This window comes from Arvicola amphibius, chromosome 1 (assembly GCF_903992535.2).
Source record: "Arvicola amphibius chromosome 1, mArvAmp1.2, whole genome shotgun sequence".
In the NCBI taxonomy this organism is placed as follows: domain Eukaryota; kingdom Metazoa; phylum Chordata; class Mammalia; order Rodentia; family Cricetidae; genus Arvicola; species Arvicola amphibius.
In genome coordinates, this window is record NC_052047.1 from 165,525,511 (window position 1) to 165,552,145 (window position 26,635).

The 26,635-nt window shown below is 47.1% G+C and overlaps 1 protein-coding gene across 1 annotated transcript; it reads right to left on the reverse strand.

Moving 5' to 3' along the window:
* Positions 1–5,566: 5,566 nt before the first annotated feature.
* On the reverse strand, positions 5,567–25,938 carry Fxn (frataxin). Its single transcript, XM_038317484.2, has 5 exons — positions 25,751–25,938; positions 22,096–22,193; positions 18,535–18,655; positions 10,983–11,080; positions 5,567–5,861 (listed from the first exon to the last, which is right to left on the reverse strand). Exons 1-5 carry the CDS (start codon positions 25,898–25,900, stop codon positions 5,711–5,713), a joined length of 618 nt encoding a protein of 205 aa, XP_038173412.1. The 5' UTR covers positions 25,901–25,938; the 3' UTR covers positions 5,567–5,710.
* Positions 25,939–26,635: the final 697 nt, after the last annotated feature.

Below are 26,635 nucleotides of genomic sequence, written 5' to 3' on the forward strand. Positions count from 1 at the left end.
AAGAGCAGCCAGGGCTTTTTTAACCCTTGATAAACCTCTCCAGTCCCGTTTCTGTTATTTTTTAATCTTAGAGATTTTAGGGTTTCTCTTTCTCTTATTATTTAAGACATGGTATCGTCATGACAGAGTTCTAGTTGTAAATCCAGCTAGCCCTGGGGTTGGGAGAGGGGAAAGTGCCCAGGCCTTCTGATGACTTCCAAATTCTGGCTGCCTCCCTCTCTCCTCCTTGACTGGTGAGGCCTGCGGAAGTTCTGTCTCTGGGTCAGTCAGACTCTGTCCCCCAAGCCCTGTTTTCCCTACCCCACAAGATCTGGAGAGGCATATTCAGTGGCCGAGGGTCTTCAGCTGAGGTTGTTGCTGTTTTTTTTTAGTGGGCCCAGGGCAGCTTGGTCCACACCTGCCAAGACAGGCTCTATATAGAGACCAACCGAAAAGTAGACCTGAGTCTCAGTAGTATGCCCTAAGGCAATACCTGGTTCCAAGAAAGAGACCGCCCAGGCCCACCCAGAAACAGACCATCCAAAGGAAATTCCTAACGTTCCAACCATTGTAGATAGGATCACCTGACGTCCCTTAGCCCAACACACCTATCCGCCTTCACTAAAACAGCCCTAGACAAACGTCAGCCAACCTGGGGTCCTGAAACTGAGAAATCCCTCAGCCTAACCTCTGCCCCACCCCAACTGAGCTCAGGGCTTTCTGCTCGCGCCTACGTAACGGACACAGAGAGAGTCCAAGTTTGAACTTGAAAAAGAATAAAGGCTCTTTGCTTTTACTTACAGGACTCGCGGTCAGGGCATAATGTTCGTCTTTAACAGGTACACCATCAGCAACTTGCTGGGGGTGGGGAGGGGGAGAGGCTAGCTGTTTTGAAGAGTAAAGATGACTTCATCAGCAGCTGATGGGTGATGGTTACCTATGGGCTCATATAGAGCCTTCGGGGATGGGGGTGGGGCTTTCTTAGCCAAGAGGCACACCTGCAACCCCAGGCTGGGAAATTCTCAGCAGGACCTGCTTTCTCTGTAGTCTACTGCCCACAGGCTGTTGACACTTGAGTGTGTGATCTTGCTGGGGCAGAAACCTTGCGTGTTTGTTTAAACAAGTCATGGGAATCAGGTGAAGGCAACTGATTTCCGAGAACCCGGAGGCTGGATTTAAGAGATCTTTATAAAATTTTCACAAGCCAAGTAGTAGACATGCTAGAATCGGCCAATTGGCTGCTAGCATCCTGTTTTTCATACAGCACCTGGAAATCCTCACCAGTCTAGTTCAAGTTTGGGCCCCACGGTTACAAAACACAGTATTTCTGACTGAAAACACCTGTAGTAGATGTGATTTGCGCTTGGGACCTGAGCAAATGAAGACTTTCGAATTGTTCATTTCTTCCCTGGTTTTAGACATTGGATGATATAGATTCCAACTCCCTCCAGCCTCTTCTAAATAGGCCAACACTAGCCACAAAAATAAATAAGATAAATTGCATTTTGAAAGTTTTATCATTTGTAAAAATAACAGTGAAAGCCGGGCGGTGGTGGCGCATACTTTTAATCCCAGCACTCGGGAGGCAGAGGCAGGTGGATCTGTGTGAGTTCGAGGCCAGCTCTCCAGGACTGGCTCCTTAGTTTCCCAATGCCAAGACAGACCATGCCAGTGGTCCTCAGAGACCTGGCTTATACTAAGCTCTGTGCTAGCAATGGCCTCTCATGCCCGACTCTTTGATAGAAGTCTTTGAGAGGCAATGTTACTGTTGGATACAGATGTTTTCCTCAACATTCTAACAAACAGACAGTTCAATAAATTTGTTCTGGTACATTCTATTTCTTAACACAAGCAGGGGAGATGGGACATTGGAGTCTGCATTCTGTCTCTAGCAGAGGCAGACTCAGAAAATGAGTTTCTGGACTGGGAGTATAGCTCAGAGGTAGGCCTGCCTAGCATGTATGAAACCCTAAGTTAAGTTTCTGGTACTGAAGGGGAAAAAAATTAACAATAAAGTAAGTCCCGATACACTGCAGCCCCTTTATCAAGGCCCCAATATCTACTCCAGTAGCTAAGTGAAACCAAGGATTCTCAATATTTATTTATGTGTGCACATGTGGAGGTGAGTGGCTGGCTCATGACAAGATGACGGATGTCTTCTCAGCTACTCTCCACCTTTTGTTCTTGGCAGGGTCTTTCAGTGGATCTGAAGCTCAGAGCCAGGGACCTCTGGAGCCCTCTGTCCCTGCCACATCTGCACTAAGATTACACGTGTGTGCTGCCACGCCCCATTTTCTTCCACGCAGGTGCTAGGGGTCTGAACTCAGGGCACCATGCTCTTGTGGCAAGTCCTTTACCAACTTTGCCATCTTTCCAGCCCCTCCAAGGAATTTCTTATGCACACAGTCATGAGGTTTTCTTGAAAGCTGGCATAGATTTACTGAGACAGGATCTCATGTGTGTAGCCCAGGCAGACCTGGAACTTGCTACAATCTTAAATTTCTGATTTTCCCCCTCTACCTCCCCAGGGCTGGGATTCCAGGCATGTGCCACCATGCCACTTACACAGTGCTAGGGGGCTGAACTTAGGACTTTGTGCCCAGTAGGCAAGCACTCTACCAACCAAGATTAATCCTCAGCTAAAAAGATGCCTATGTTTACAAGAAACTCCAAAGCTCTGTGCCTTCTTCGTCTCTGTGGCATGTAGCTGCTTCGGCTTGTGAAAGATAAATCTGTTCCAAGAATGCCACTGGATATGACTTCCTGTTGCTTTTACCTTAGAGGATGGAAGATAGCGTACCTCGGCAATCCTGGATCTCCACAAACTTCATCTTTATAGACACCGTCTTTCTTTGGCAGTGGCTACAGGGTTTAAAATTGGGGCAGGTGTAATGGAAGACGTATTGTGAACTTATTATTTAATGAAAACATCAAACTTATAAAACATAGTTCACACACAAGGAAAAGCTGGGAGTTGTAGTTTAGTAACAAAGCACTTACCTAGCATGCACAAATCTTTGAGTTTAATTCCCAGCACCACAAAAAAAAAAAAAAAAACATAGCTTTTTAAATTTTAGACTCAACAGGTATCAGCCTCGCTGTGGTGACTAGACCAGCCAGAGTGAGGTTATGCTCCTGGGTCTTAGGCTTCGGTTGTGGCTCATGATGTGGTGTTTTTATTTCTAGCCTGCTTCCAGAATATGAGTTTACCTTTTGCTTTTTGAGGCAGGGTCTGGCTGGCCTAGAACTCACTATGTAGACTAGGCTAGCTTCAAACTCGAGAGATCCTTCTGTCCCTGCCTCCTGAGTGCTTGGTTAAAGACGTATGCTACCATACCTGGCTAGAATATGAGTTGAGACAGGGTCTTGTGTGGCCCAGGCTAGACTTGAACTTGTGATCTCCTGCTGCAGCCTTATATTCTGAGCAGTTCTTGGTGAGTAACTAGCTCATCATAGTTACTGTCATCTCTGGATAATGGTGTCTTGAATTGTGCAGTGCAAAGCCTGAGCGGCCTTCTAGCACGATTTTAACTCTTGTCAGGCATGGTGGTACACCTGCATTCCTAATGTTTGGGAGACGAAGGAAGAACTGTTTTAAACTCAAGGGTCTGTCTGGGCGACATATCGATGTCTCAAAAACAAATGACAAAGCAGTATATCAAGCCCAGACTGATTCACTTCTGTTACTTTTGAGCCTTGGAGTTCACAGTTCCAGGACTGCAGAAGTGCAGCAGCAAGCCTGGTGTGCAGATGCTCTCACCCAGCAGGGTGTCCACATCCTCCCTTAAATGAGATCTCTGCTGCCTTCGAAACCGGTCAGAGACACGTAAAGTGAAAGAAGCCGAAGGACTAGTCCATCAGGTACCCATAACAGCAGACCCCCCACCTTCCATCTGCTACAGCAGCCAGGGCATACTCGGAAGTCCCGTTAAATCTCAGGTGGGTAAATATCCCATTTCACTGTTTCAAGCAGGCAGGGGCTGTTGAGACTTTCACTAGAAGACAAAGACACACCGTAGGCATGTCCACAAATGGTTCTACTTATTATCTCACTAGCACCGACTTACCCCATTCAAAAATTCCACCAGACCTAAAAAAAAATATTTGTAAAGAAGGAAATATCTTAAATGCCACTTAGGCTTTGTTTACACTGTTCCATTGTTTTCTATGATGTAATACGCTCAGTTCACCCTGCATAGCCTCTGCCACACATTGGCATAGACTTGCCACTAACAAACCTCCCAGGCCTTTGTAGTGTGGGGATGGAACTTAGGGCCTTCCGTATTCTAGGTAAGCCTTCTCCACTGGGCTAGAATCCCAGCCCCTAGCTCTCCTTCAGTCGGAAGACATCGGCGTTGCTCGGTATGGATGATCCGAAGTGTTGCTTCTTGTACAAAGGGCAGCCTGTAAAACTTGAAACGGTGCGATGGGGCCCTGGACTCGGCACACAGAGAACAAGGGGCAGCTGCTAGTTCGATATGAATTTATCTGAAATCCAACATAGCAAAAGCAAAAACAATACTGTTTCTGCAGGCCTAAGAAAACCCAAAAACAACGACAAAAAACCCTGTTCACCCCACTTACCTAGTGGAAACAAAAGAGCCTAGTGGCCTGCCTTGGGTCCCTTCCACTGAATGTCGGGAATCAATTCTACCCTTTCACTGAATAGATGAGAAGCGGAGGGCCAGGTGCATCTTGTGTCTGCACCCTCAGCTCCATGACACTGTTTAATCCTTTGGGTTATGGTAGGTTTTTCCTCCTTCCTGTAGTAATCTATGCGTTTATTAAGTATGTATGAATTTGTGTGTATGCACATGTCTGTGTTGGTACACATGCACACATGTGGAGCACAGAGGCCAACCGAAGCCATGTACCTTGTTTTGGAATAGTGCCCCTCTCAGAGACCCCGGGTTCACAGATGAGGCTAAGCGGGCTGGTCAGCAAGTCCTAGGGGCTTTCAGCTCCACTTCTCCAATGTTGGGATTACAAACTCCACCACCATGCCTGGTTTCTCAATGTGGATTCCCAGGATCAAACCGCAGCCTTCATGTTTGTGTGGTAAGTGCTTTGTGGACTAAGATCACTCCAGCCCAATATTCAATTTTTAAAAAAACATCTCCGGTCCATGTTGTAGCTGCTGACTCTGTAATGACGCCTGCCTATGAAAGCAGAGACACAGCACCCAGGTCCTTGTGCCCAGTACAGGTCACAAAGCACAGGTCCTGGGTGCCCAGTACAGGTCACAAAGCAAACATGGGTGTTTTAAGATAGTTCCTTTTGACACTTAGCTAGGGCTCCGATGTGTTCACACCTGGAATAACATTCAGAAGCTACTCTTACGGTGTCAATTCAGGCACAATGGCAGGTCACTCTGGCTTCTTCATGAAGCTTTTACAATAAATCCTTCAAAGAATGAAGAGTGGGGAAATTTGTTTCTCCCCTGGAGCCCTTTTCCTTTTCCTGAGGCCATCGGCAGGCACACATGGTGGAAGACATTCTAAGAGATGGGGGGGGGGGTCACACGGGGAGAAACGACACAGTTCTAACAAGCCTCTGTAGCAATGAAGAGACAGATCCGGGGACAGGCTGGGAGACAACACTTTTTTTCACAGGGCTGTCATACACAGTGTGACTGTCCTCAGAAGCAGGCATGGGAAACCAGACACCCAACTACAGAAGAAAGCAGGGGTCTTGGCCTGATAGCTTTAATGTCTCTGAATCTGGTGGGTGCTCAAGCGCCTTTTCCAGAATAGGCCAAGGAAGACAGGTCCAGTTTGGTATTTAAGGCCTTAGTCAGCTCCCTGGCCAGCAGCTCGTGCAGGGACACGCCGTCATGGGAGTACACCCAGTTCTTCCCAGTCCAGTCATAGCGCTTAGGGCCACTGCAAAACAAAACAAACACGTGTTAAGTCAGTGCAGACCCTCTTTAGGAGAGCCACGGTGTCTGGGCTACATCAAACAACCCATCTATTTATTTTTTGTGTGTTTGTTTTGTTTTTTGAGACAGGGTTTCTCTGTGTAGCCCTGGCTGTCCTTGAACTCAGAGATCCACCTGCCTCTGCCCTCCTGAGCGCTGGGACCAAAGGTACATACTACCACCACTCAGCTTATCTGTCTTTGAACATAAAGGTTTTTTTTGTTGTTGTTTTGTTTTTTGTTTTTTCTGAGTTAGGGTTTCTCTGTAGTTTTAGAGCCTGTCCTAGAACTAGCTCTTATAGATCAGGCTGGCCTTGAACTAGTAGACATCTGCCTGCCTCTGCCTCCCAATTGCTGGGATTAAGGGCATGTATCACCACCACCTGGCTGAACATAGAGTCTTATTCTATATCTTGGATCTGGATATAGGTGGCCTGGACCTTACTTATATAGCCAAAGCTGGCTTTCAACTTGTAGCAACACTCCTGACTCAGACTCCTAAGTATTAGGATTAAGGCAACCACATTTTGTTGCGGGATATTTGATCATACGGTGTGAAAGGTACATTCTAATTGATTTAATAAAGAGCTGAATGGCCAATAGCTAGGCAGGAGAGGATAGGCGGGACTTCCTGGCAGAGATAGGAACTCTGGGAAGAAGAGAAGTGGGATTTGCCAGCAAGATGCAGAGTAAGTCAGAGTACAGTATGGAGGAGAGGTAATGAGCCACATGGCAGAATGTAGACTAATATAAGTGGGTTAATTTAAGGTATAAGAGCTAGCTGCGGACAACCCTAAGCTAAGGCCAAGTTTTCATACTTACTAAGAAGTCTGTGTCATTATTTGGGAGCTGGCGGTATGAAGAAAGTCTGAGTACAACATCTGGCTGGACTGGATCTTAAAGGTCCCACTGGGGCCCATGATTAAAAGCTTAGTGGCCAGTCCATGACTCTATTGGAGGTGGTGGGAACTTTATAAGGTAGGGACTAGTGGTGGTTTGTTAGGTCACTGGCAGTGTGATTGGGATCCTCTTCCATTTCCCTGTTTCCAGCTGCCAGGGGAGCAGCTTCCTTCCACCATAATTCCCTGCCCCGTTCTGTTGTACTATAGGTCCAAAGATGCCAAAACAAATGCCCATCTTTTCATTGGAGAGCTAACAGGATCCACAGAGCTGCCTGCCACACAGAGACTGACTGACCACGACTTTACAGGGACATGCAGCGAAGTGAACTTCTGATTTCCTCAGTTAGCATCTTCCTAAGGGCAACTGTGCAATTGCCCTCTGGAACACTGCAGAGCCTGGCCCCTGTGAGTCTCCTGCGGCACACTTCCTACCCCTCCGGACACCTGTTATCTTACAGCAATGTTCAGAAAATGAGGGTCATTTTGTGCCGCTCATTTGATCCAAACCTATACTACTGTGTCACTGCTAACTGTGTAGGTCTAAGATACCCCTATTACCCTGAAAGAAGTCCCAGTACCTACTAACTAGTTACCTTTGCCTCTCCTAGCCTTGGCTATCCCTGTGCTATTATTAAAAACTTTGCTGGGCATGGTGGTGCAGGCCTTTAATCCCAGAAGTTGGTAGACAGAGGCTGGAATGGTTTACAGAGTGAGTTCCAGGCCAGTCAGGGATACAAGGTAAGACCCTGCCTCAAAAACCAAACAAACCAAACTTCCTTCCTTCCATAGGGTCTCATATATCATGTAGCCTCTTGAACATCTCATGTAGCCAGGGATAACCCTGGATAATCAAGTGCTGGGATTCCTGGCATGCTCCATAATTTATAGCTAAACACATTTTTCCTTATGAAAAATTCAATCTGTAAAACCAAGTGCTTCATCAATACATCCCCATACACCACCATCATCTGTTGCTGTGTCTATGCTATTCTCCAGGCCGTAAAGAGGAAGACTTTGGGACATGGTTTTATGCAACATCCCAATACTGTCAGCTTTAAGAGGAGTGATTTAGATCACTGGGGATGTGTCCACAAATGGGAATGTGGGACCCTGTCTAATCTTTCTGGGTCTCTCATCATGAGATAGGATATTGCTTCTATGCATACTCCTACCACGGTATGCCACTGTATAAAAAGCCAAACTAATGTCCTTTACATTCCTTCAATCTTGGACTTTGAGCTTCCAAAACCATGAGACAAATAATCCTTTCCCCTTTTATAAGTAGCCCAGCTCAGTTATTTAGTTTTAGCAACGAGAATCTGGTTAACACACAGTATTGTGGACAAAGCTGTTAGCTGGGTTTTTTCCCCCATGATTTGTTACTCCAGACATACATGACCCATGTCTCAAATTCTACCTCCTCCTGGCCTGGAGAACAGAGCAGAGAGAACAACAGATCATGATGGTGTATGGGACGCCCTGATGAAGGCACAGAGAACCCTGAGAATTCACGATCTGGGAGCCCAAAGTCCACCTAGAACACTCAAGAGAGAACTTTCAAAGACAGGCTAGAAGAGTGGGGATCTAGCTCAGTGGTAGAGGGCTTGTCCTGTCCCAGAATGTGCGAATGTTAGACCCCCAGCACCACAAAAACCAGGAGAAGACTGAGGTGGGGAGGCAGCCTCCTGGGGAGGAGGGGAAGATGTAAAGTATCTTATGTAGATATAAATGTATGGAGCCTTTTAATAATGGCAAGGAAATGTTGGAATTTAAACATGCGCCAACAGTACAGAAAAAAGGGTGAATAAATGGGCAGAGCTTCTGCTTAAAGAACAGAAACCTCTAAACACAAACTACCTGGGCCACATTAAAGCAAAACAGAACCAGCAGCTGGGCACTGGCGGTGCAACCTTTAACCCAGCACTCGGGAGCAGAGGAAGGTGGATCTCTGTGAGTTTGAGCACAGCCTGGTCTACAGAGCAAGTTCTAAAATAGCCAGGGTTACACAGAGAAACCCTGTCTTCCCCTCTTCCCCCAAGACAAACAAAAACAAAAACAAAAGAAACAACACCAGAGGAAAGCAATACTGTAAGATGTCCTTTGGTCCTGGTGTTCCCCACAGCATTCTTCTACCCCAGCCTATGATCCTATGGCAAGGTGGCCAGAAAACACCTCTCTCCACAGGACCTCAGCAGTTTCCTCCCGAAATAAGAAATTATAACCATGGCCCAGTGACAGATATCTGGTTAATATGAAATTACTTCGGGGGGGGGGTGGGTTGGAGAGTCTGGAGAGCTGGCTCAGTGGTTCAGAACGAGCTGCTCTTCTAGTGGACTGGATTGACTTCTTGTACCACACTGGGCTGCTTGCGACTGCTTGTGACTTCGGTTCCGGGGAACCTGATACCCTCTTCTGGCTGCTGTGGGTATGGGCACTCACCCACACCTACACCCACCAACACATAAATAAAAATACCTCCACCCTTCTCCATCCCCCGTGAAAGCAACACGGCAGCATGAGGAAGAATCACTTAGGACATTTCCCCTCCAAGTCCCTCATATAAATAGCAGTTTTTTTTTGTTTTTTTTTTTTCTGGTTTTTCGAGACAGGGTTTCTCTGTGGTTTTGGAGCCTGTCCTGGAATTAGCTCTCGTAGACCAGGCTGGTCTCGAACTCACAGAGATCCGCCTGCCTCTGCCTCCCGAGTGCTGGGATTAAAGGCGTGCGCCACCACCGCCCGGCATAAATAGCAGTTTTTAAAAAAGCGTTTACGGGCTGGAGAGATGGCTCAGAGGTTAAGAGCACTGACTGCTCTTCCAGGGGTCCTGAGTTCAATTCCCAGCAACCACACGGTGGCTCACAACCATCTGTAAAACAGCATTTACTTGGAGTCCCTGTAAGAGATTAATTTCCCCATGGTGTATGTGAGCTGCCTGATATGGGTGTCGGGATCTGAACTCTAGTGCCTGTGCTTAAGGAGCAAGTGCTTGCAACCACTGAGCCACCTCTCCAGCCTCCTCGATATGATTTTTGCTTGCCTGTGTGTTTATTGTGGTGCTAGGAATCCAACCCAGAGCCTTCTCTCACATGCTAGGCCAGTTCTTTGCCACTGAGCCATACTCTGGCACATTTTAAGTTGTTTAAACTGCCAATACCATTAGGCTTTCAAAGAATTCCACACTGGTTCTAGCTGAGCTTTCCCACTTTGCCTTCAAAATGTCTTCTTTAATAGTGCTGCTGAGTTTCGACAAGGTTAGTGTGAAGGCTCTGTGTGAGCATCTGTGCGCAAGCACCTCTGTGTGAGCATCTCTGCGGAACCATCTCCGTGCAAGCATCTCTCAGCCCTTCTCAGACCACTGCAGCAGGCAGCTGTATGCTCATTAGTAAGCTCTCGGTTCTGAGACCTGGGCTGCCGCTAAAAATCACTGTCCCCACTGCCACAAAGTCTGGGTCCAACTCTGACAACAGAATTACTGAGACCTTCAAAACTGGCCGGGAGTTAAAGTTTAACTAACTTTAAGGACAAAGTGCAGGTTTTTCAGATGCTACAACATAAAAAGTTCCTCCCTTTCTTCTTCCCCCCTTCCCTTCCATTTTGGGAATTGAATCCAGGGCTTATAGATTGTCAGACAAGCATTCTTATTACTGAGATATACACCCCAGCCTTCAAAGTAGCTTTTTAATTAACTTTATTTATTTATTTTTTTAAAAAGTGCCGCCATATGTAACGAAAGTAGCTTATGGATAACCCTGGCTGTCCTGGAACTCACTATATAGACCAGGTTGGCTTATTTGCTTTTGTGACAGGGTCTTACATGATAGCCCAGTCTAGCCTCTACTTCCTGAGTGCTGAATTACAGATGTGTAACACTATACCTAGCAAAAGTATCTCTTTCAAAGGCAAGTCAAGTGGTTTTTCTTTTCTGGGCAATGACATAACAGAGAAAAACTGTCTGGGCGAAGTTCCGAACAGTTCCCTTTGTTTCAGATCTTGTCAACATCCTGATGCCTGAGGATAGCAACCAAGTTATCAAGGGGGAGAAACATTCAACTGGAAGCGAGCCTTCCTGCTGGGGCAGACAGTTATAAATTCAGGGCAAAGCCAGTGATGGACACCCTTTCAAGCGGTCCCCAATGCATATTTCCAATGAGTTCACCCCTTACAGACTTTGACTTCCCAACATACCTGGAGGGAGAAGATAACCAAATTTGCTTGTTTGGGGTCTGCTTGTTGATCACGTAGGTCCCTAGATCCCCGCCCAGTTTAATGGTTAGCACGCCGCCCTAGGGTGTCAGGGGGAAGAAAGTGTGAAGAAAATAAACAAGGTTAGTTAGCACAAGAACAAATATATAAAGATATTTGTTCATGTCTCAATGCCTTTCATGTACCCAAGGATGTAACACACACCATAACAAACAAGGGATCTGGGGATGCCACGCTCTGGCAATATGTGTTCACGAGCTGGGAAGCCCCCTGTTCAATGCTTGGCACCAAAACCAAACAAAAATTAGGGCTCACAATTAGGAATGTGTGTGGTAAAGACATTATCATCAGCATCGGAGTGGATTGTTTTACTTTTACTTATAGACATAAGTTGTTGCCCTCAGAGGCCGAAGACACACAGGACCCCCTGCAGCTGGAGTTAAAGGTACCCATGAGCCACCTGATGTGATGTGGGTGCTGGGTTACAAACCCTGATTCTCATGAGAGAGTAGCAAGCTCTTAGCCACTGAGCTGCCTCTGTGGCCACCACAGTGGGTTAGGCATAATAATGCTTGGAGCTCACACTGCTTTCTCTCTGCCTCTGTGGTCAGCAAGGAAAGAAAGGTTAAGACTTGCCTGAGAACTCAGCAATGGTAAACCGGACCGCTAGCTTTCTGCCCTCCACCGCCAATCAGAACACATGCAAAAGCAGACTAAACTCTAATGGTGTCTGCCCAGGCATCAGACCTGACAAGTCCATTAGGAAAATACAGAAGGAAAGCGGGCATGGTGGAAAAATCTCTAATGTCAGTGCTTGGGAGGCTGGGGGGGCGGGGGGGGGGGCTTGTGAGTTTGAAGCTAGCAGGCTGCACAACAAGATGCAAAACAGAAAAAGACAAGAGAAGAAAGTAATCAATGCTCTGCCTCGTTTGTCTTAGAAGAGCAGGCGGGGACAGCCTTAGCCTATCTGTGTTTTCAGATCCTTCCCAGACTTCTGGCAAATGTTCAGAGAATCCACAAGACTTCATTAGCCCCCGAAAAGCCTTGTATCCTCAAAAGACTGGCCAGTTCAAGAGATGAACATTTAAATTTGAAAACACCCAACAAAGGAGCCCTCCACTCACCAGGCCTTAGTCTTTAGAACAGAAACAATGGCAAAGCACTAAGTACACTCTCAAAGTTCCCTACGTCGCTTGTGGCTGGTAAGCAGGTGGGAGCCTAGTGCACCAACCAGGAGTCTTGACATGGTTCTCGTAGCGTACCCTTACAAACACAGGCAGCCATTTAAATAAACGCTAGAAGCTGGCTCCGTAGTAATGTAACAAATAGGTATGGGGGGATGCTTGCGAGTTCTCTCTCTCTCTCTCTCTCTCTCTCTCTCTCTCTCTCTCTCTCTCTCTCAGCAGGCAACAAACTTGTAATATCTTGGCCTCAGTCTCCCAAGTGCATAGGCATGTGCCACTATACCCAGCTTCTCTCTCCTAAAATAACATGTGTCTTTTTTTCTTTATAAAGATTTATTTATTTATGAGTGCAAATTCCAGGACAGACCCCAAAGCTACTGAGAAACCCCATCTCAAAAAACTAAAAACCAAGCCAAACTAAACCAAAACAACCCAAACAAACAGAAAAAAAAATAGGGACCGAATCTGTGGCTCAGTTGGGAGAGCGCTTGGCTATGATACACAGGGCTCTGGGTCCCATCCCAAGGTGCTTCAGGCTTTGTAATCTCAGGTCTCAGGTGATAGAAAATCAGAAATTCAAGGTCACCCTTGGCTACACTCCAGTTTGAAGCCAGTCTGGGCAACGTGAAACCCACCTAAAAACAAAACACACAGGGCGGTGGTAACACACACCTTTAATCCCAGTACTTGGGAGGCAGGGACAGGCAAATCTCTGTGAGTTTGAGGCCAGCCTGGTCTAAAAAGCAAGTTTTAAGACAGCCAGGACTGTTACACAGAAAAATCCGGCCTTAAAAAACAAAAAACCAGCCGGGCGGCGGTGGCGCACGCCTTTAATCCCAGCACTCGGGAGGCAGAGGCAGGCGGATCTCTGTGAGTTCGAGACCGGCCTGGTCTACAAGAGCTAGTTCCAGGACAGGCTCCAAAGCCACAGAGAAACCCTGTCTCGAAAAAAAAAAAAAAACAAACCAACCAACCAATCAACTAACCAACAAGTTATACCAAACCAAACACACAAAAGTTCCTGATAGAGAAGTTGGGGATGCAGGTATAATAAACACAGCAAGACCCTCAGTAGACGCACTGGTTCCTCTATACTTGGAGCCTGGTGTGTGCCAGGATCTGTGTTTGGACACTTGTAGGAACTGTTTTCAACTAGACCATGGCTGTGGAGAAAGGCACCACTTTCTCAGTTTTACAAAAAGAAGTTCAGAGCAACGAAACCACAACAAAAGATCAACAACCAGTGGAGGAGCTCTCAAGTGCAGAGCTGTTTGTGCTCAGAAACACCCTTCTCCTGGCGTAGGCAACCCCCTCACCCTCCTGAATCTTCATCCTTAGCTGGGAGTTTATGTACTTTCTCTCTTTTATCTTTGGCAAAAACAACATTACGCTTGCCTGTAACCAAGTCACACAGTACAGCAGTATTGACTGAGTATATCCGCACTCTTGCTGTAGGGCTATTCAGAAATCTCTCCACCTGGCAAAACTGAAACACGGTACACACATTCAGACACTGTGTACACTGGATGCTAATTCCCCCATCCCAGCCGTCCCTCAGCTCCTGGCTCTTCATCTAAGATTACAGTTTCATGCCTCCCGCTAGGGGCTAACAGACTCAGTAAAACCACACACCTCTGACTCACCTATCCGTGGTCGATAAATGCCCCCTGTGTGTTCCACCCTCATGCTGAGGTTTGGTGGCCTAGTAGAAATGCCAAGGGGCTGACTGACTCTCCAGATGTGACTTCCAAGTCCACCGTCCTTCCTAGCCATCCCGGGCCCCGCAGAAGTCCCATCATTCTGGCCTGGCACTCAGCATCTGGTTGCCTCCTCAAGGACTCTACTCAAGGACTCCACACCTGCAGCTGGTCACTACTACGATGAGGGACCACACCAGGGACAGCTCACTCAACCACTTTATCCTCAGTTTACTCCCCAATCTTTGGAGGGATCCCAGAGTGCACATTAATTAAATAGATGTGCGTTCCCCAAACAACCAAGGGAAAACCAGCCATGGGAGTCCCAGCTCCACAGTGCTCTAGCTGTCTTCTGGAATCTTTCTCTAGGCCCCTCTTGCTCCAGGACCTGTGCAGGTGCTTCTGGGAAGGTTATCTGGGGCTTTCCACTTGGCAGAGTTTCTGTAACCTCTCCTGCTTTAACTACTTCGGCATGACTTGTGGGCGAAGGAGCCTGTTGTCCCCTGGACCCCATGTCCACTATCTTGAGTCCCTAGGAAGAAGCGTCTCAGACGACACCTACACGCTTCCACTCAAACCCAGGATGGATGCAGAAGTATTCATTACATTTTCGGGTGAATGGACCAGTGGGGAAACAGTGACCAAGGGGACCCTGATGTACTGTCTGCCAAAGTGACGGGCAAGGTTCCCAGAGATCACAAAGCTCAGGTCCCTTCTCTCAGCCTCCTTACTGTGACTGGACTCGTTCCCCAGGGCCTCCAGCTCTTCCAGAGGACAATGGCAGGACGGAATGCACCAGCGGCTGTGCTGGCTTACCAAAGGTCTTAAGACATTTAGAACGGTTTGCAAGTAGATGGCACGGAGGTTCCAGCTCCCTACTGTCGTCCGTTAGCCAACGAGAGTCCACTTGGAAGAGTGTGCACATTTATGTGCAGGGAGGGGACTGTATTACTCACACTTCCCCAGCTGTGACAAATAAAACCTCAAGGGAAGATTTACCCTGGCTTACAGTGTTCGGGCGGCTGCTGCGGTGTTTCTGGCCTGTGGCATGGCACAGCACCACGGTGGCAGAAGGGTGTGGTGGGGGACCTGCTCCTCAAGGCAGTCAGGAAGCAAATTGGAGAGGAGAGAGGCCAAGGATAAGGGGTCTTTGAAGACACAACTCCAGCTAACCACTTCTTCCTTAGTCCCCTCCCAGTCTCCCCACCATAGTCTGCTGCTCACAAATCCATCAGCAAAACAATTCTTCAGTTACGTCAGGGCCTCAGCTCCAATCCCTCAGTGACACCACCAGCCGGGCACCTGGCCTTCAACCCAAGTCTCTGTGGGGCACCACAGTGGAGAGAAACAAAATACCCAGCAATGGCTGAGGCACAGGGACCAATCGGAGGAGAGCCTCACGCCAAGCAACCAACCAGAGCACAACAAGACCCAGCTGGCCAGGATTACTGATTTGTGCCTGTGAAGATTAGCGCCGCCCCTGCAGGAACAAAGACTGCTGTCACCTGGTCGTCTGTAGAAATAGGCACATGGGAGATGTCATGTTGTGCCAGGGACCTTCACATGCATGCGACTTCTAGTTAAATAAAATAATAAATTTGAGTTTTTATTTTTTTACCATTTCCCCCTATCATTTTGACAACCATCTGCCCTACATAATCCTAAGATTTACTCCAAAATGCACACTCATGACATTTCCTGGTATTAATTAATTGCTGTCAAGAGGATTAACCTCCGTCTGTATTGGGGTGGTGTGGTGGTGGTGGTGGGGGGGATGGGCAAGAAAAGGAGGAGGAAACATTTTTCTCCCAATGGTAAAAGGCCCAAGCAGACCCTTGCTTAGTCTGCCACCTGGTGGCCAGCATGTAAACTTCCCTAGTACCCAGTGGCAGGGTAAATGCTCATCTAATTCAAAGTTCTCAGCCTATCACTGGGATGATTTGCAAACCCAATTCCTTGCCTTGAGCACACTACACACTAATTAAGTCAAAATTTCTAGGGATTGAACTCAGGGCTGCACATCAGAGTTCCAGGTGAGCCAGGGTGTGGTGATGCACGTTTAGTTCCAGTGGATCCTCAAGGCCAGCCTGGTCTACAAAGCGAGTTCTGGGACAGCCAAGGCTACACAGAGAGACCCTGTCTCAAACAAAAACAAACAAACAACAAACAAACAAAAACCTCCAAAAGACTCAGTATGGGCTGCTTCTTATAGGAGAGTGGAGCAAGCTCAGGGCAGAGTCTGGACTACCAGGACAACTGTCCAAGCTTGGAACCTGGACCTCTGCTTTTTATTCTTCAATACTAGGGACTGAAGCCAGAGCTTCACCCATGGTGGGTAAAGAGCTCTTTCCCTAACTACGCACCCACAAGATACCCACCCCAGCCCTGGGAATCTGTTTTTTTTTTTTTAAAGAGTAATAATTCTTGAGCGGGGCAGTGGTGGTGCACACCTTTAATCCTAGCACTTGGGAGGCAGAAGCAGGTGGATCTCTGTGAGTTCGAGGCCAGTTCCCCAGGACTGGCTCCTTAGCTACTGGGAAGTCCTGTCTCAAAAAACAAACAAACAAAAAACCCCCAAAAAATCTTTAAAAAATTCTTTAAGATTTGTTTATTATGTATGTACAGTGTTCTGCCTACACGTATGCTTGCATGCTAGAAGAGGGTACCAGATCTCATTATAGATGTTTGTGAGCCAGTGATTGGGTGCTGAGAATTGAACTTAGGACCTCTGGAAAAGCAGCCAGTGCTCTTTTTGTTTTGCTTTCTCAAGACAGGGCTCCTCTGTAGCTTTGGAGTCTGTCCTGGAACTCGCTCTGTAGACCAGGCAGGCTGCCTTTGCCTCTCGAGTGCTGGGATTAAAGGTATGTGCCACTACCACCACCATCCAGCTAATCCAGTGTTCTTAACCTCTGAGCCATCTCTCCAGCCCAGGAATCTGTATTAAAATGCAAGAGGTTCAGGGAGGCAGAGTGACTTGTCCAAAGTCACACGAATCCTAGTTTTTAAGCCCCAACTACAATCTATGTTGCTAGATGGTTATGTCTATTGGAGGCTATTTTTTAAAACCCTGTATTATTATTTTTTAAATAATAATAATAAATTTACGTATTATTCCGAATGTGTGTGTCCACTTGCACGCCAGGGTTTCTTCCACTACATGTGGGTTCTAAGACTTCAGCTGAGGTTATCAGGTTGGGGGGGCAGCAGTTTTACCCACTGAGCCCCCCACTAGTATCCCTGTTTTTTTTGAGACTGAGTATCACTATGTAGTCCTGGGTGGTCTGGACCTCACTGTGCAGACCAAGCTAGCCCTGACCATTCAGTGATCCTCCTGCATCTACTCTAGAGTGTAGTTATACCTGTGTGCCACCTAGCCTGCCTGGGGAGCATTCTCTTGTTTTAGTTTTAATTGTGTATATATATGTGATGCTTCTTTTTTTGTTGTTTGTTTAGTTTTTTTCTTTTTCTTTTTTTTTTTGAGACAAGTTCACATGTAGCCTGGGCTCCTTTCAACTTTGCTCTGTGATGTGGGAGAGTCTTCTGTTTGAGTTGATTTCATTGGTTAATAAAGAAACTGCCAGCCGGGCGGTGGTGGCGCACGCCTTTAATCCCAGCACTCGGGAGGCAGAGGCAGGCGGATCTCTGTGAGTTCGAGGCCAGCCTGGTCTACAAGAGCTAGTTCCAGGACAGGCTCTAAAAAAGCTGCAGAGAAACCCTGTCTCGAAAAACCAAAAAAAAAAAAAAAAAAAAAAAAAAAAAAAAAAAAAAAGAAACTGCCTTGGCCCAGGCCCATTAGACAGGCCAGCCCTTAGGTGGGTGGAGTAGACAGAACAGGATGCTGGGAAGAGGGAAGTGAGGCAGATGCTTCAGGCAATCGCCATGCCTCTCCTCTCTGGGTCAGACACGATGGAGCCAGCCGCCAGGTCAGACATGCTGAATCTTTCCCGGTAAGACACCACTTGTGGTGTTATACACATTACTAAATATGGGTTAAAGCAAGATGTGAGAATTAGTTAATAAGAGGCTGAAACTAATGGGCCAGACAGTGTTTAAAAGAATACAGTTTGTGCCGGGCGGTGGTGTCGCATGCCTTTAATCCCAGCACTTGGGAGGCAGAGGCAGGTGGATCTCTGAGTTCGAGGCCAGCCTGGTCTACAAGAGCTAGTTCCAGGACAGGCTCTAAAAACTACAGGGAAACCCTGTCTCGAAAAACCAAAATAATAATAATGATAATAATAATAATAATAATAATAATAATAATAATAATAATACAGTTTGTGTGTTGTTATTTCCAGGGCTAAGCTTGCTACAGCTGTTACTGAAGATGACCTTGAATTTGTAATCCTCCTGCCTCTACATCCTGCTCAGTTGTATGCAGTGCTAGGGACCGAAGCCACGGCTTTGTGTATGCTAGGCAAGCATTCTACCAACTGAACTACATCTCCAGCCTAAGTTACAGGATTTTTGGTTGTTTGTTTTGAAACACGTTTTTTTTTCTGTGTAGCCTTGGTTGTCCTGGAACTTGCTCTGCAGACCAGGCTGGCCTGGAACTCAGAGATCGATCAGCTTTACTCTGCCTCCTGAGTACTAGGATTAAGCACTAAGTTATAGTTTTTAAGGAGGGAACAAAAACTAAAAAAAGCCAAAAGGTACCCCAAAAGAGACGTCATAGTCCTCCAGGGTACAGGGCTTGTCTGCAAGGTCTTCAAAGAACTCCGCCAGGGCGTCCAGCGTCTCCCCCGCAAGTCTTTCATAAGCTGTCTCGTCTAGAGAGCTGCAGGAGGACAGAAACCACCAGAGCGTGGTCACCAACCGCACAATCACAATACATACATACAAACTGAGAAAAAGATGCCTTCCAGCACAAGTAAGCAGTTAGCAACGCAGAGTGCGGATGAGACCCAAAACCCTACATTTCATGACAGTCCTGCTGGGCCAGCCACCCTGATGCTCTGAGCCTCTTTTCTGGTTGGTACCAAGATCATGTATCAACTTTTATTTTTGTCTTGTCTTGAGACAGGGTCTGGATACATAGTCTTAATAGGCTTCAAGCACACAGCAACACTTGGGCTTGCCTCAGACTCCTGAGTGTTGACATTACAGTCATGAGCCACGGCACCTAGCTTTTCTCAGTCATTTACTTTTCGATTATATTTTTATTATTTCTTTTAAACTGAGGATTCAGTGTATTTATTTTTTAAATGATTTGTTTATTTTTATCTGCATGGTGCTTTGCCTGCATGTATGTCTGTGTGAGGGTGTCAGATCCCTTGGAACTAGAGTTACAGACAGTTGTGAGCTGCCATGTGGGTGCTAGGCATTGAACCTAAGTCCTCTGAAAAGAATAGTTGCTCAGATGGAACTTCCAGCTTGCTCCTGCATGGTATGAGTAACCCCATCTCTCTCTCATTCTGTCTCTCTCTGTCTCTCTGTCTCTGTCTGTCTCTGTCTCTGTCTCTCTCTCTCCAAACCCCACTGTCTCAGAGAATCTCCAACAAAGGTGCCACAAAGCCCAGTTCTGCATTCTTGGCTCCTCCCCTGAAGTTGCCAGGAGCCCAAGTCCCCACCTAAAACATTCAGGTTTTGACCATAAACCCGCTTGTCACAGAAACATCATCAGCCCTCCCCTACTGGCTATATAACCTCCCTGCTTTAGTTCGGGTGGGTGACTTCTCCAGCCTTGATCCTTGATCTCAGGCTGGGAGTTGCTTTGCTCAAATAAACCTGTTCTTTTACTTTTTTCAGTTCGGATTGATTTGGTTTACTGCATTGGAGGAGAAACCTATTATCTTGATACAGAAAACTTATTAGCAGCCAGTGCTAATAACTGCAAAACCATCTCTCTAGCCCCTCACTTATATTTTTAAATTGATGGACAATACCCAACATGTACAGAGCAAAAACTTCAAACTGCATGAAAGAAGTTACTAGAGAAGTAGCCTCTTTTCCAAACGACTACCACCCACTGAGGGGACTGCATCTGATAAGTCTTTTCTGTGTTCTTCTAGACTATCTTAAAATTAAAAAAAATATAAAAATGAAGTTTCTTGTTTTTCTTTGAGACAAGATCATTCTAAGTAATTGGCCTTGAATTTGATCCTCCTGCCTCAGCTTTCAAAGCAGCTGTGATTACAGGTGTGTACTCTGTGTCTAGTTCATTATATTTCCTTTATTTCACACAGCCACTTCTGCTGGACACTGAGGCTGTGGTTTTCATTGATTTTGTTACTAAATTTTTGTTGGCCAAGACACAAACAACATGGGAAAAAATAATATTGCATGTAACTGAAAATAGACTACAAATCAGTAAAAAAATACCCAATAGAAAAATGGGCAAAACACTTGTACAGATTTCATAAAAGACATCCAAATGGCCAGCGAGCACGTGAAAAGATAATGAACTTTGTTAATGGTTTAAAAAGGAAGATTAAAACATGAGAAATGAGGCAGGCAGTGGTGTGACATCCCTTAGTCCCAGCACTCAGGAGGTGGTGTGACATCCCTTAGTCCCAGCACTCAGGAGGTGGTGTGACATTCCCTTAGTCCCAGCACTCAGGAGGTAGAGGCAGGTGGATCTCTTGAGTACCAGACCAGCCAGGGCTACACAGAGAAACCCTGTCACAAAAAACAAAACAAAAAAAGCGAAACAAGCAAAACAGATAAATGTCATGAAAGACCCAGAAAGAGGGGCAAGCAGGGCTTTCTGTACACCTGTAATCCCAGCACTCCTGAAGTTGAGGCAGGAGGATTGTGAGCGCAAGACTAGCTTGGTCTATACAGCGAGATTCAGCCTAAAACAAACAAAACAAAAAACACCCCAATTCCATGCACGCGCTATGACCTCAGAGATGAGATGAGCTCATTAGTGGTCCTGGGAGCCGAGGAAGGGAGAGGTGGACCCTGACTAATGAAGTCAGTCTGGAATCATGAACATTTCCTGGAACTAGACAGCTATGACAGCTAACACCTCTGATGACTTTTATGGCATCTGAGTTATGACAATAAACTCCCGCTGCACTGGGAAGTGGCTCAAAGCTAGATATGAATGCACCGCGTATAAGGGCCTGAGTTCTGTCCCCAACAACAAAACCAAAGAATTCACTGCTGTAACATCTTCCTTCTGGGGGCTTCTGTGCCTCAGCAAGGGTATGCGCCGCTTCTAAGTAGGAAGACATCGGGGAATAAAGGCGTGGCATGCTGGGCTGAGAGTAAGTAGTCAAGAGCTTCTAGATGTTTCAAAGAAAATCCATTAAAAAAAAAGTCTGTCCTAAAATAGTCACTGGACCCTTAAAACAGCTTTTGGAAGCAGAGCATTGTCATCAGACAGTGGGCTCTGATGGCTGCTTGCCTTCAAGGAGAGCGTGCTTCCCACTGCCTGCCTTCCTTACTTCGAAAAGGATAATGGGCAATGGGCTCACCCAAGGCTGGGCCAGGGATTCCTGGTTTGCCAAGGCAGAGCTTGTCCCAGGTTGCCCAGCAAATATACACTGTGGCCCAGGGCTGCAATGAAGCTATTCTCTCAGTGGGAGTTATTATTCTGGTTATCTTGCTCTTTGCCATTATAGGGTAAATGTGAGTGTGTGTGTGTGTGCACGCATGCATGCGTGCATGTGTGTGTGTGTGTGTGTGTGTGTGTATTAGAGAGAGATAGACAGAGAGAAAGGGGGAGAGAGACAGAATAAGAAGAAAGAGAGAGAAATACAGACAGGCAGACACAGAGGGCATTCCTGTAGCAGGCTTTGTGGTCTCTTCCTCAAGCTTCCTTCAGTATGACAGTGAGCTGACTTCCTGTTGCCTATAATATGTAGGACTCTCAGCTCCAGCACCATGTCTGCCTGCACGCTGCCATGCTCCCCTTCATGATCATAATAGACAGAACCACTAAACTGTAAGTGAGTCACGCCAATGAAAGATTTTTCCTTTTAAGAGTTGTCGTGGTCACGGTGTCTCTTCCCAGCAATAGAAGAAACCCTAACTAAGACAGCTTTTCTCAACTAGGACGCTGGAGGAAATAACAAAGCTCTGGGGGAAAAACCCAAACATTCAACAATAGGGATGAACAACAGGAAGTCTGGGATACCCACACAGAAACACTAGTCACTAAAAGTAACACGGCAGATGCTCAGTGCCATGGAACGATGTCACTAAGGGTCGTTCCCAGGGAGAAGACAGTTTCTACATAGATGCCTGAGTTGCACGGTGTTTTCAACTCACCTTGGATTGTTCAAAGTTCCCGAGTTCCTCAACTGCACCACACAGACACTCTTCCTTTTGATGTTCAGAATCTGATTGAGGTACTGGAGGTTCAAACTCTAAAAGGCAAAGTTAAGAACATTAGTGACTGCATCTCCATCTACTCTAGTCCAGCAATACAGGATCTACAGACTGGCGCTTCTAGATTCACAAGATAGCACCCCAGGGACAGTCCTTAAGATTTGTCCTTCATCACCCCCTAGTATTTTCCTAAGGATCTTCCCAGCTTCTCTGCTAAGCCTGTGCTATCTGATAGGATAGTCATGAGACACAGGGAGCTCTTTATGAAGCCTTGGCTGGCCTTGAATTTACAGAGATCCACCTGTCTCTGCCTCCCAAATGCTGGGATTAAAGGTGTGCACCACCACCGCCCGGCTATAGATCACTCTGAATTTTTTGAGATAAAACAGAATTTGGTCCTCAGCTGTGCTCAAGTGGCTATACAGCACCAGACAGATCGTCTCCCCCATGCTGGTGCTTGCTGCAAGTGCTCAGATTTGGTGGCTCACCAGAGACAGGGTAGCATCCCAGAATCCCTAGAATTTGACTTTTAAAAAAAAGCACTAAAAAAAAAAAAATGGTAAGGGGCAGAATTCTGCTGAAGTTTCAAACAAGAGCTGACTGGCTGCATTTGACGGACCACACCAGCAAGGTGTGACCTGTTGATTTTTCTTAGTCCCTAACTGCTGGGCACTGGGCACGGGCATGTGTGTTGATTAGGACCAGATAAGATTGAGTTGAGAGCCAGAGAAAAGTGGTGTAGTCTTAGCTGATGTGGCAGGTGAGTGAGGGTGGGGTGGGGTGGGAAGAGGTGATGGAGGGAGGCAGAGGTGGCCACAGGGCCCCTGAAATACTCATCATGAATTCATTCTGGCAAGATAAGAAGTCTTAATGTTAAGACTTAACTATCTCAAAATGCCACTCTGGTTGCCACAAAAGGGTCAGAGATAGTGCTCTTGAGCAAGCAATGACTATGTGAGCTCAGAAAGAGAAGACAAGGACTCAGGGTTGGAAACGAGCAGAGGTAGGACACAGGAGGCAGCATGTTTTGAAGAAGTGATGATGGCATCAATAACCACCTCTCCAGCTACCTCATGCTCTACAGTATTCTCTACCTGCCCGGCACTGCTCGATCTTTAGCTGACCGGACACGGAGTCCTCATTATAACCCCACAAGGGAAGGACTTCATAGACAGCAGCCATTGAAAAAAAATATTTATTTTTTATTTTGTATGTGCACCTGGGAATCAAATTCTTCTATGGGTACTGGGAATCAAATTCAGGTCCTCTCTTTTTTTTTTTTTTTTGTTTTTGTTTTTTTGTTTTTTTCGGGACAGGGTTTCCCTGTAGTTTCTAGAGCCTGTCCTGGAACTAGCTCTTGTAGACCAGGCTGGCCTCGAACTCAGAGATCCGCCTGCCTCTGCCTCCCGAGTGCTGGGATTAAAGGCGTGTGCCACCACCGCCCGGCTCAGGTCCTCTCTTAAGAACAGCAAGTGTTCTTGAATGCTGAGCATCTCTCCAGCCCCTACTCAGTCATCATCAAGAGGGGTAGCCCTGTAAAGTTGCTGCACTTGTTCCTAGGGACTCAGGTTGGGACCCTGCAAGTTTCAGGGTCATGACCATCAAATGGTTGATACTCAATCTTGTTTGGCATGTGTTTCTGTTTAAAGATATTTTACTTAACATATATTATTGATTTATTGATATTGAACTTGAAGCAATAGCACTTGCAACTCATGCTGGAGTGGAGCAGAGCCGACACATGTTCTTTGCAATGCGTGTCACAGTCTCACTGTGTTTACTGTGGCTCTAGGCTTGGGGACCACTTTCAAAAAAATCGCCAAGAAGTACATAAAAGTGAAAAAAACCACGTCACTGAACAGACAACGTCTGCTCACACCGAGACAGTGGGAGCAAGCAGAACAATGCCTCATGGGGCCACTGGGAACACCCTCCATGACTCTAGAGCATTTTGTCGCTCTGCAGCCTTCCCGATGACTGCCAGAGCACCAAGGTAGACAACTAGGGACAAGAAACGTTAGTGAGCCAGTGAGACCGAATCTGAGGATAAAGAAGGACTGTATTCGTGTTTTACAGGCGAGGAAACTGAGATGCCAAAGAGGAAGTTGCTCAGGCTCACAAGGATGCAGAGATCCAAAGTGCACATTTGGAACTGGGGCCCAGCTGTCAGGAGCCAGGCAAAGGAAGAAAGACAGGTGGGAAGCAGAACAGGGCTGAAAACATTTGGGACAGTGTTTGAGAAAGCGGAGTGGTGTGTGTGTGTATGTGTGTGTGTGCGTGCGTGTGTGTGTGTGGGGGGGGTTGTCCCAAGTCTTGCTCTTCAAATCTTAGCTGTCTCTCTCATACCGTCTCACTTCTGCTTGTTTTGTTTTGAAATTTTCTTTCAGTATTAAGAAATAAACCCAGGGGGGCTGGAGAGATGGCTCAGTGGTTAAGAACATTGCCTGCTCTTCCAAAGGTCCTGAGTTCAATTCCCAGCAACCACATATTGGCTCACAACCATCTGTAATGAGGTCTGGTTCCCTCTCCTGGCCTGCAGGCATACGTGTAGGCAGAATATTGTATACATAATAAACAAACAAACAAATAATTTTTTTTAAAAAAAGAAATAAACCCAGGACCTCTCGAACGCTAAGTGACGACCTCACCACTGACCTACACGACGAGCCCTGTTTTGTTTTTATTTTTAAAGGCAGAATCTCATGTAGCCTAGGCTGGGTTTGAACCCGCAGACAGTACTAGCCGGCACCTTATTCCACCTTTTCCACAGCTCTTCTTTTCCCTGGAATGCTTCCCCAGCCCCCTCCTTTGGCAACTATCCCGTCCCTCTATGGGAAACCCTCCTTAACCCCACTGCTTGCTATTCTTTGTGCGTTTTCTTTTCAGGCCGCATCTTCAAGGAACCAAGAACTTAACAGAAGTGCTAAAGCCTTTGTGAATAAACAGTTTAACATTCCCGCCAAAATCGCAAAATGGGTGTTAACCCTTTACAAAGCCAAGTCCTGCCACAGAGAGCCAGGATCCCAAAGGCTCTTAAGAGCCGTGGACTCAGAATGTGGAACCGAGGTCCTGACATTTTCCAAAAGCCGGCGTCTAGGTCCTGCTGGCACACCCCAGCACTCGAGAGGAGGCAGCAGGATCACAAGTTTGAACCCAGCTTGGGGTACGCATCCAATTCTAGTCTAGCCAGTGCTAGAGTGAGACAAACAACAGAAAGCCGTACTCCAAGCTCTTCCACACCTGCTAGTCCCACGCCACGAAAAGGGAACTGATTCACGGAAGCCCAGGCTTCCATGATTCTGCGTGCTACCTTCGGAGTACACGCAGTAATAAACACGCCTGACTGCACACGCCGTACATCGTGTGCTAATTACTGAAACTGAAGTCTTCATAAAGGTACAGACCAGTGCAAGTCTGCACAGACACACTCATCGCACAGACACACTCATCGTTATGGCCGTCCTCCCACGCGAGGACCGAAGTCCGCACAAACGCCGCGTGTCCGCCCAGTGCGGCCAGGCGCATGCGCACACAAGGCGCCCTCCACATAGGGGCGGGCACGGCCTGTGCTAGGGAGTACGGCCCGCGTACTCACTGAGTGGCGGACGGCGGAGGCCGAGCTGATCGTGACCTGCAGGCCTCGGTGGCCGCACGCTCCGATAGGCTCCCTCCAGCGCGGGATCCCGACCGAGACCGAGGCCCGGGACGCCAGGCCCGCGACTGCGCGCCGTCCGAGCGCCCACATACCGCTCCGGTTCCGCGGCCGCTCCGCCCCTGCGCGAGGACCCGGTGGCGCCACCTGGTGGCCGTCCCTGCAAGCGCCGGCTGGGCTCCCGCGCTCATGTCCGCCGTGAGGATGAAGTGCCCAGCACTGTGCACACGCTTGACCAGAACCCAGAGCCTGCCTGCACTGTGCCACGCATCCCTTGGGCGACACTAGTGTGTAAACACTGACCTCCGCGAGTTTATTCACTAACAACCATTTTACCGAGTGCCAGTGGGCGATTCTGAAGATACGCGGATGAACAAGATAGTCTTGCTTTCAAAAAATAAAACTTAGTTCTAACAGCTCCAACCGCCTAATAATTCCAAATTCCTCCTCTCATAGGCAATAGAAGTTCCAGGCTGACTGGGTGGAGGAGGGCCTTGTGTAGCCCCACGCCCAGCTGAGGAGCTATTGGCTGCGGATGGCTACGGGATGAGGGAAGGTCAGTGGTCTTCTGGGATGTGACCTTTGATAGGTAGGACTGTCCACCTGAGCAAGGACATTTGCAGCTAATTTTCCGACGGAATCGGAGGCCCGGACATTTTAAGAGACACACCCCTGATTGAAGGGGAGGTAGAACCCGGGCCTTCTGATTTCTGACCCAAGGGCTCTTTACATCTTAGAAAAGGAGATTTCCTCAGTTTCAGTAGTATCGCTCTGACTGATTGGGCTGAAACCGTGTGCCCATTCACTGAAGCTAATGTTCTGGACAAG

Coding starts and splice junctions, on each gene's coding strand:
- Fxn (XM_038317484.2), bottom strand. CDS start 25,900: ATGTGGGCGCTCGGACGGCGCGCAGTCGCGGGCCTGGCGTCCCGGGCC. Junction 11,081..18,534: donor ACTATGACGTCTCTTTTGGG/GTACCTTTTGGC, acceptor CTGACACCCTAG/GGCGGCGTGCTAACCATTAA. Junction 5,862..10,982: donor TGGTTATCTTCTCCCTCCAG/GTATGTTGGGAA, acceptor TTTGTTTTGCAG/TGGCCCTAAGCGCTATGACT.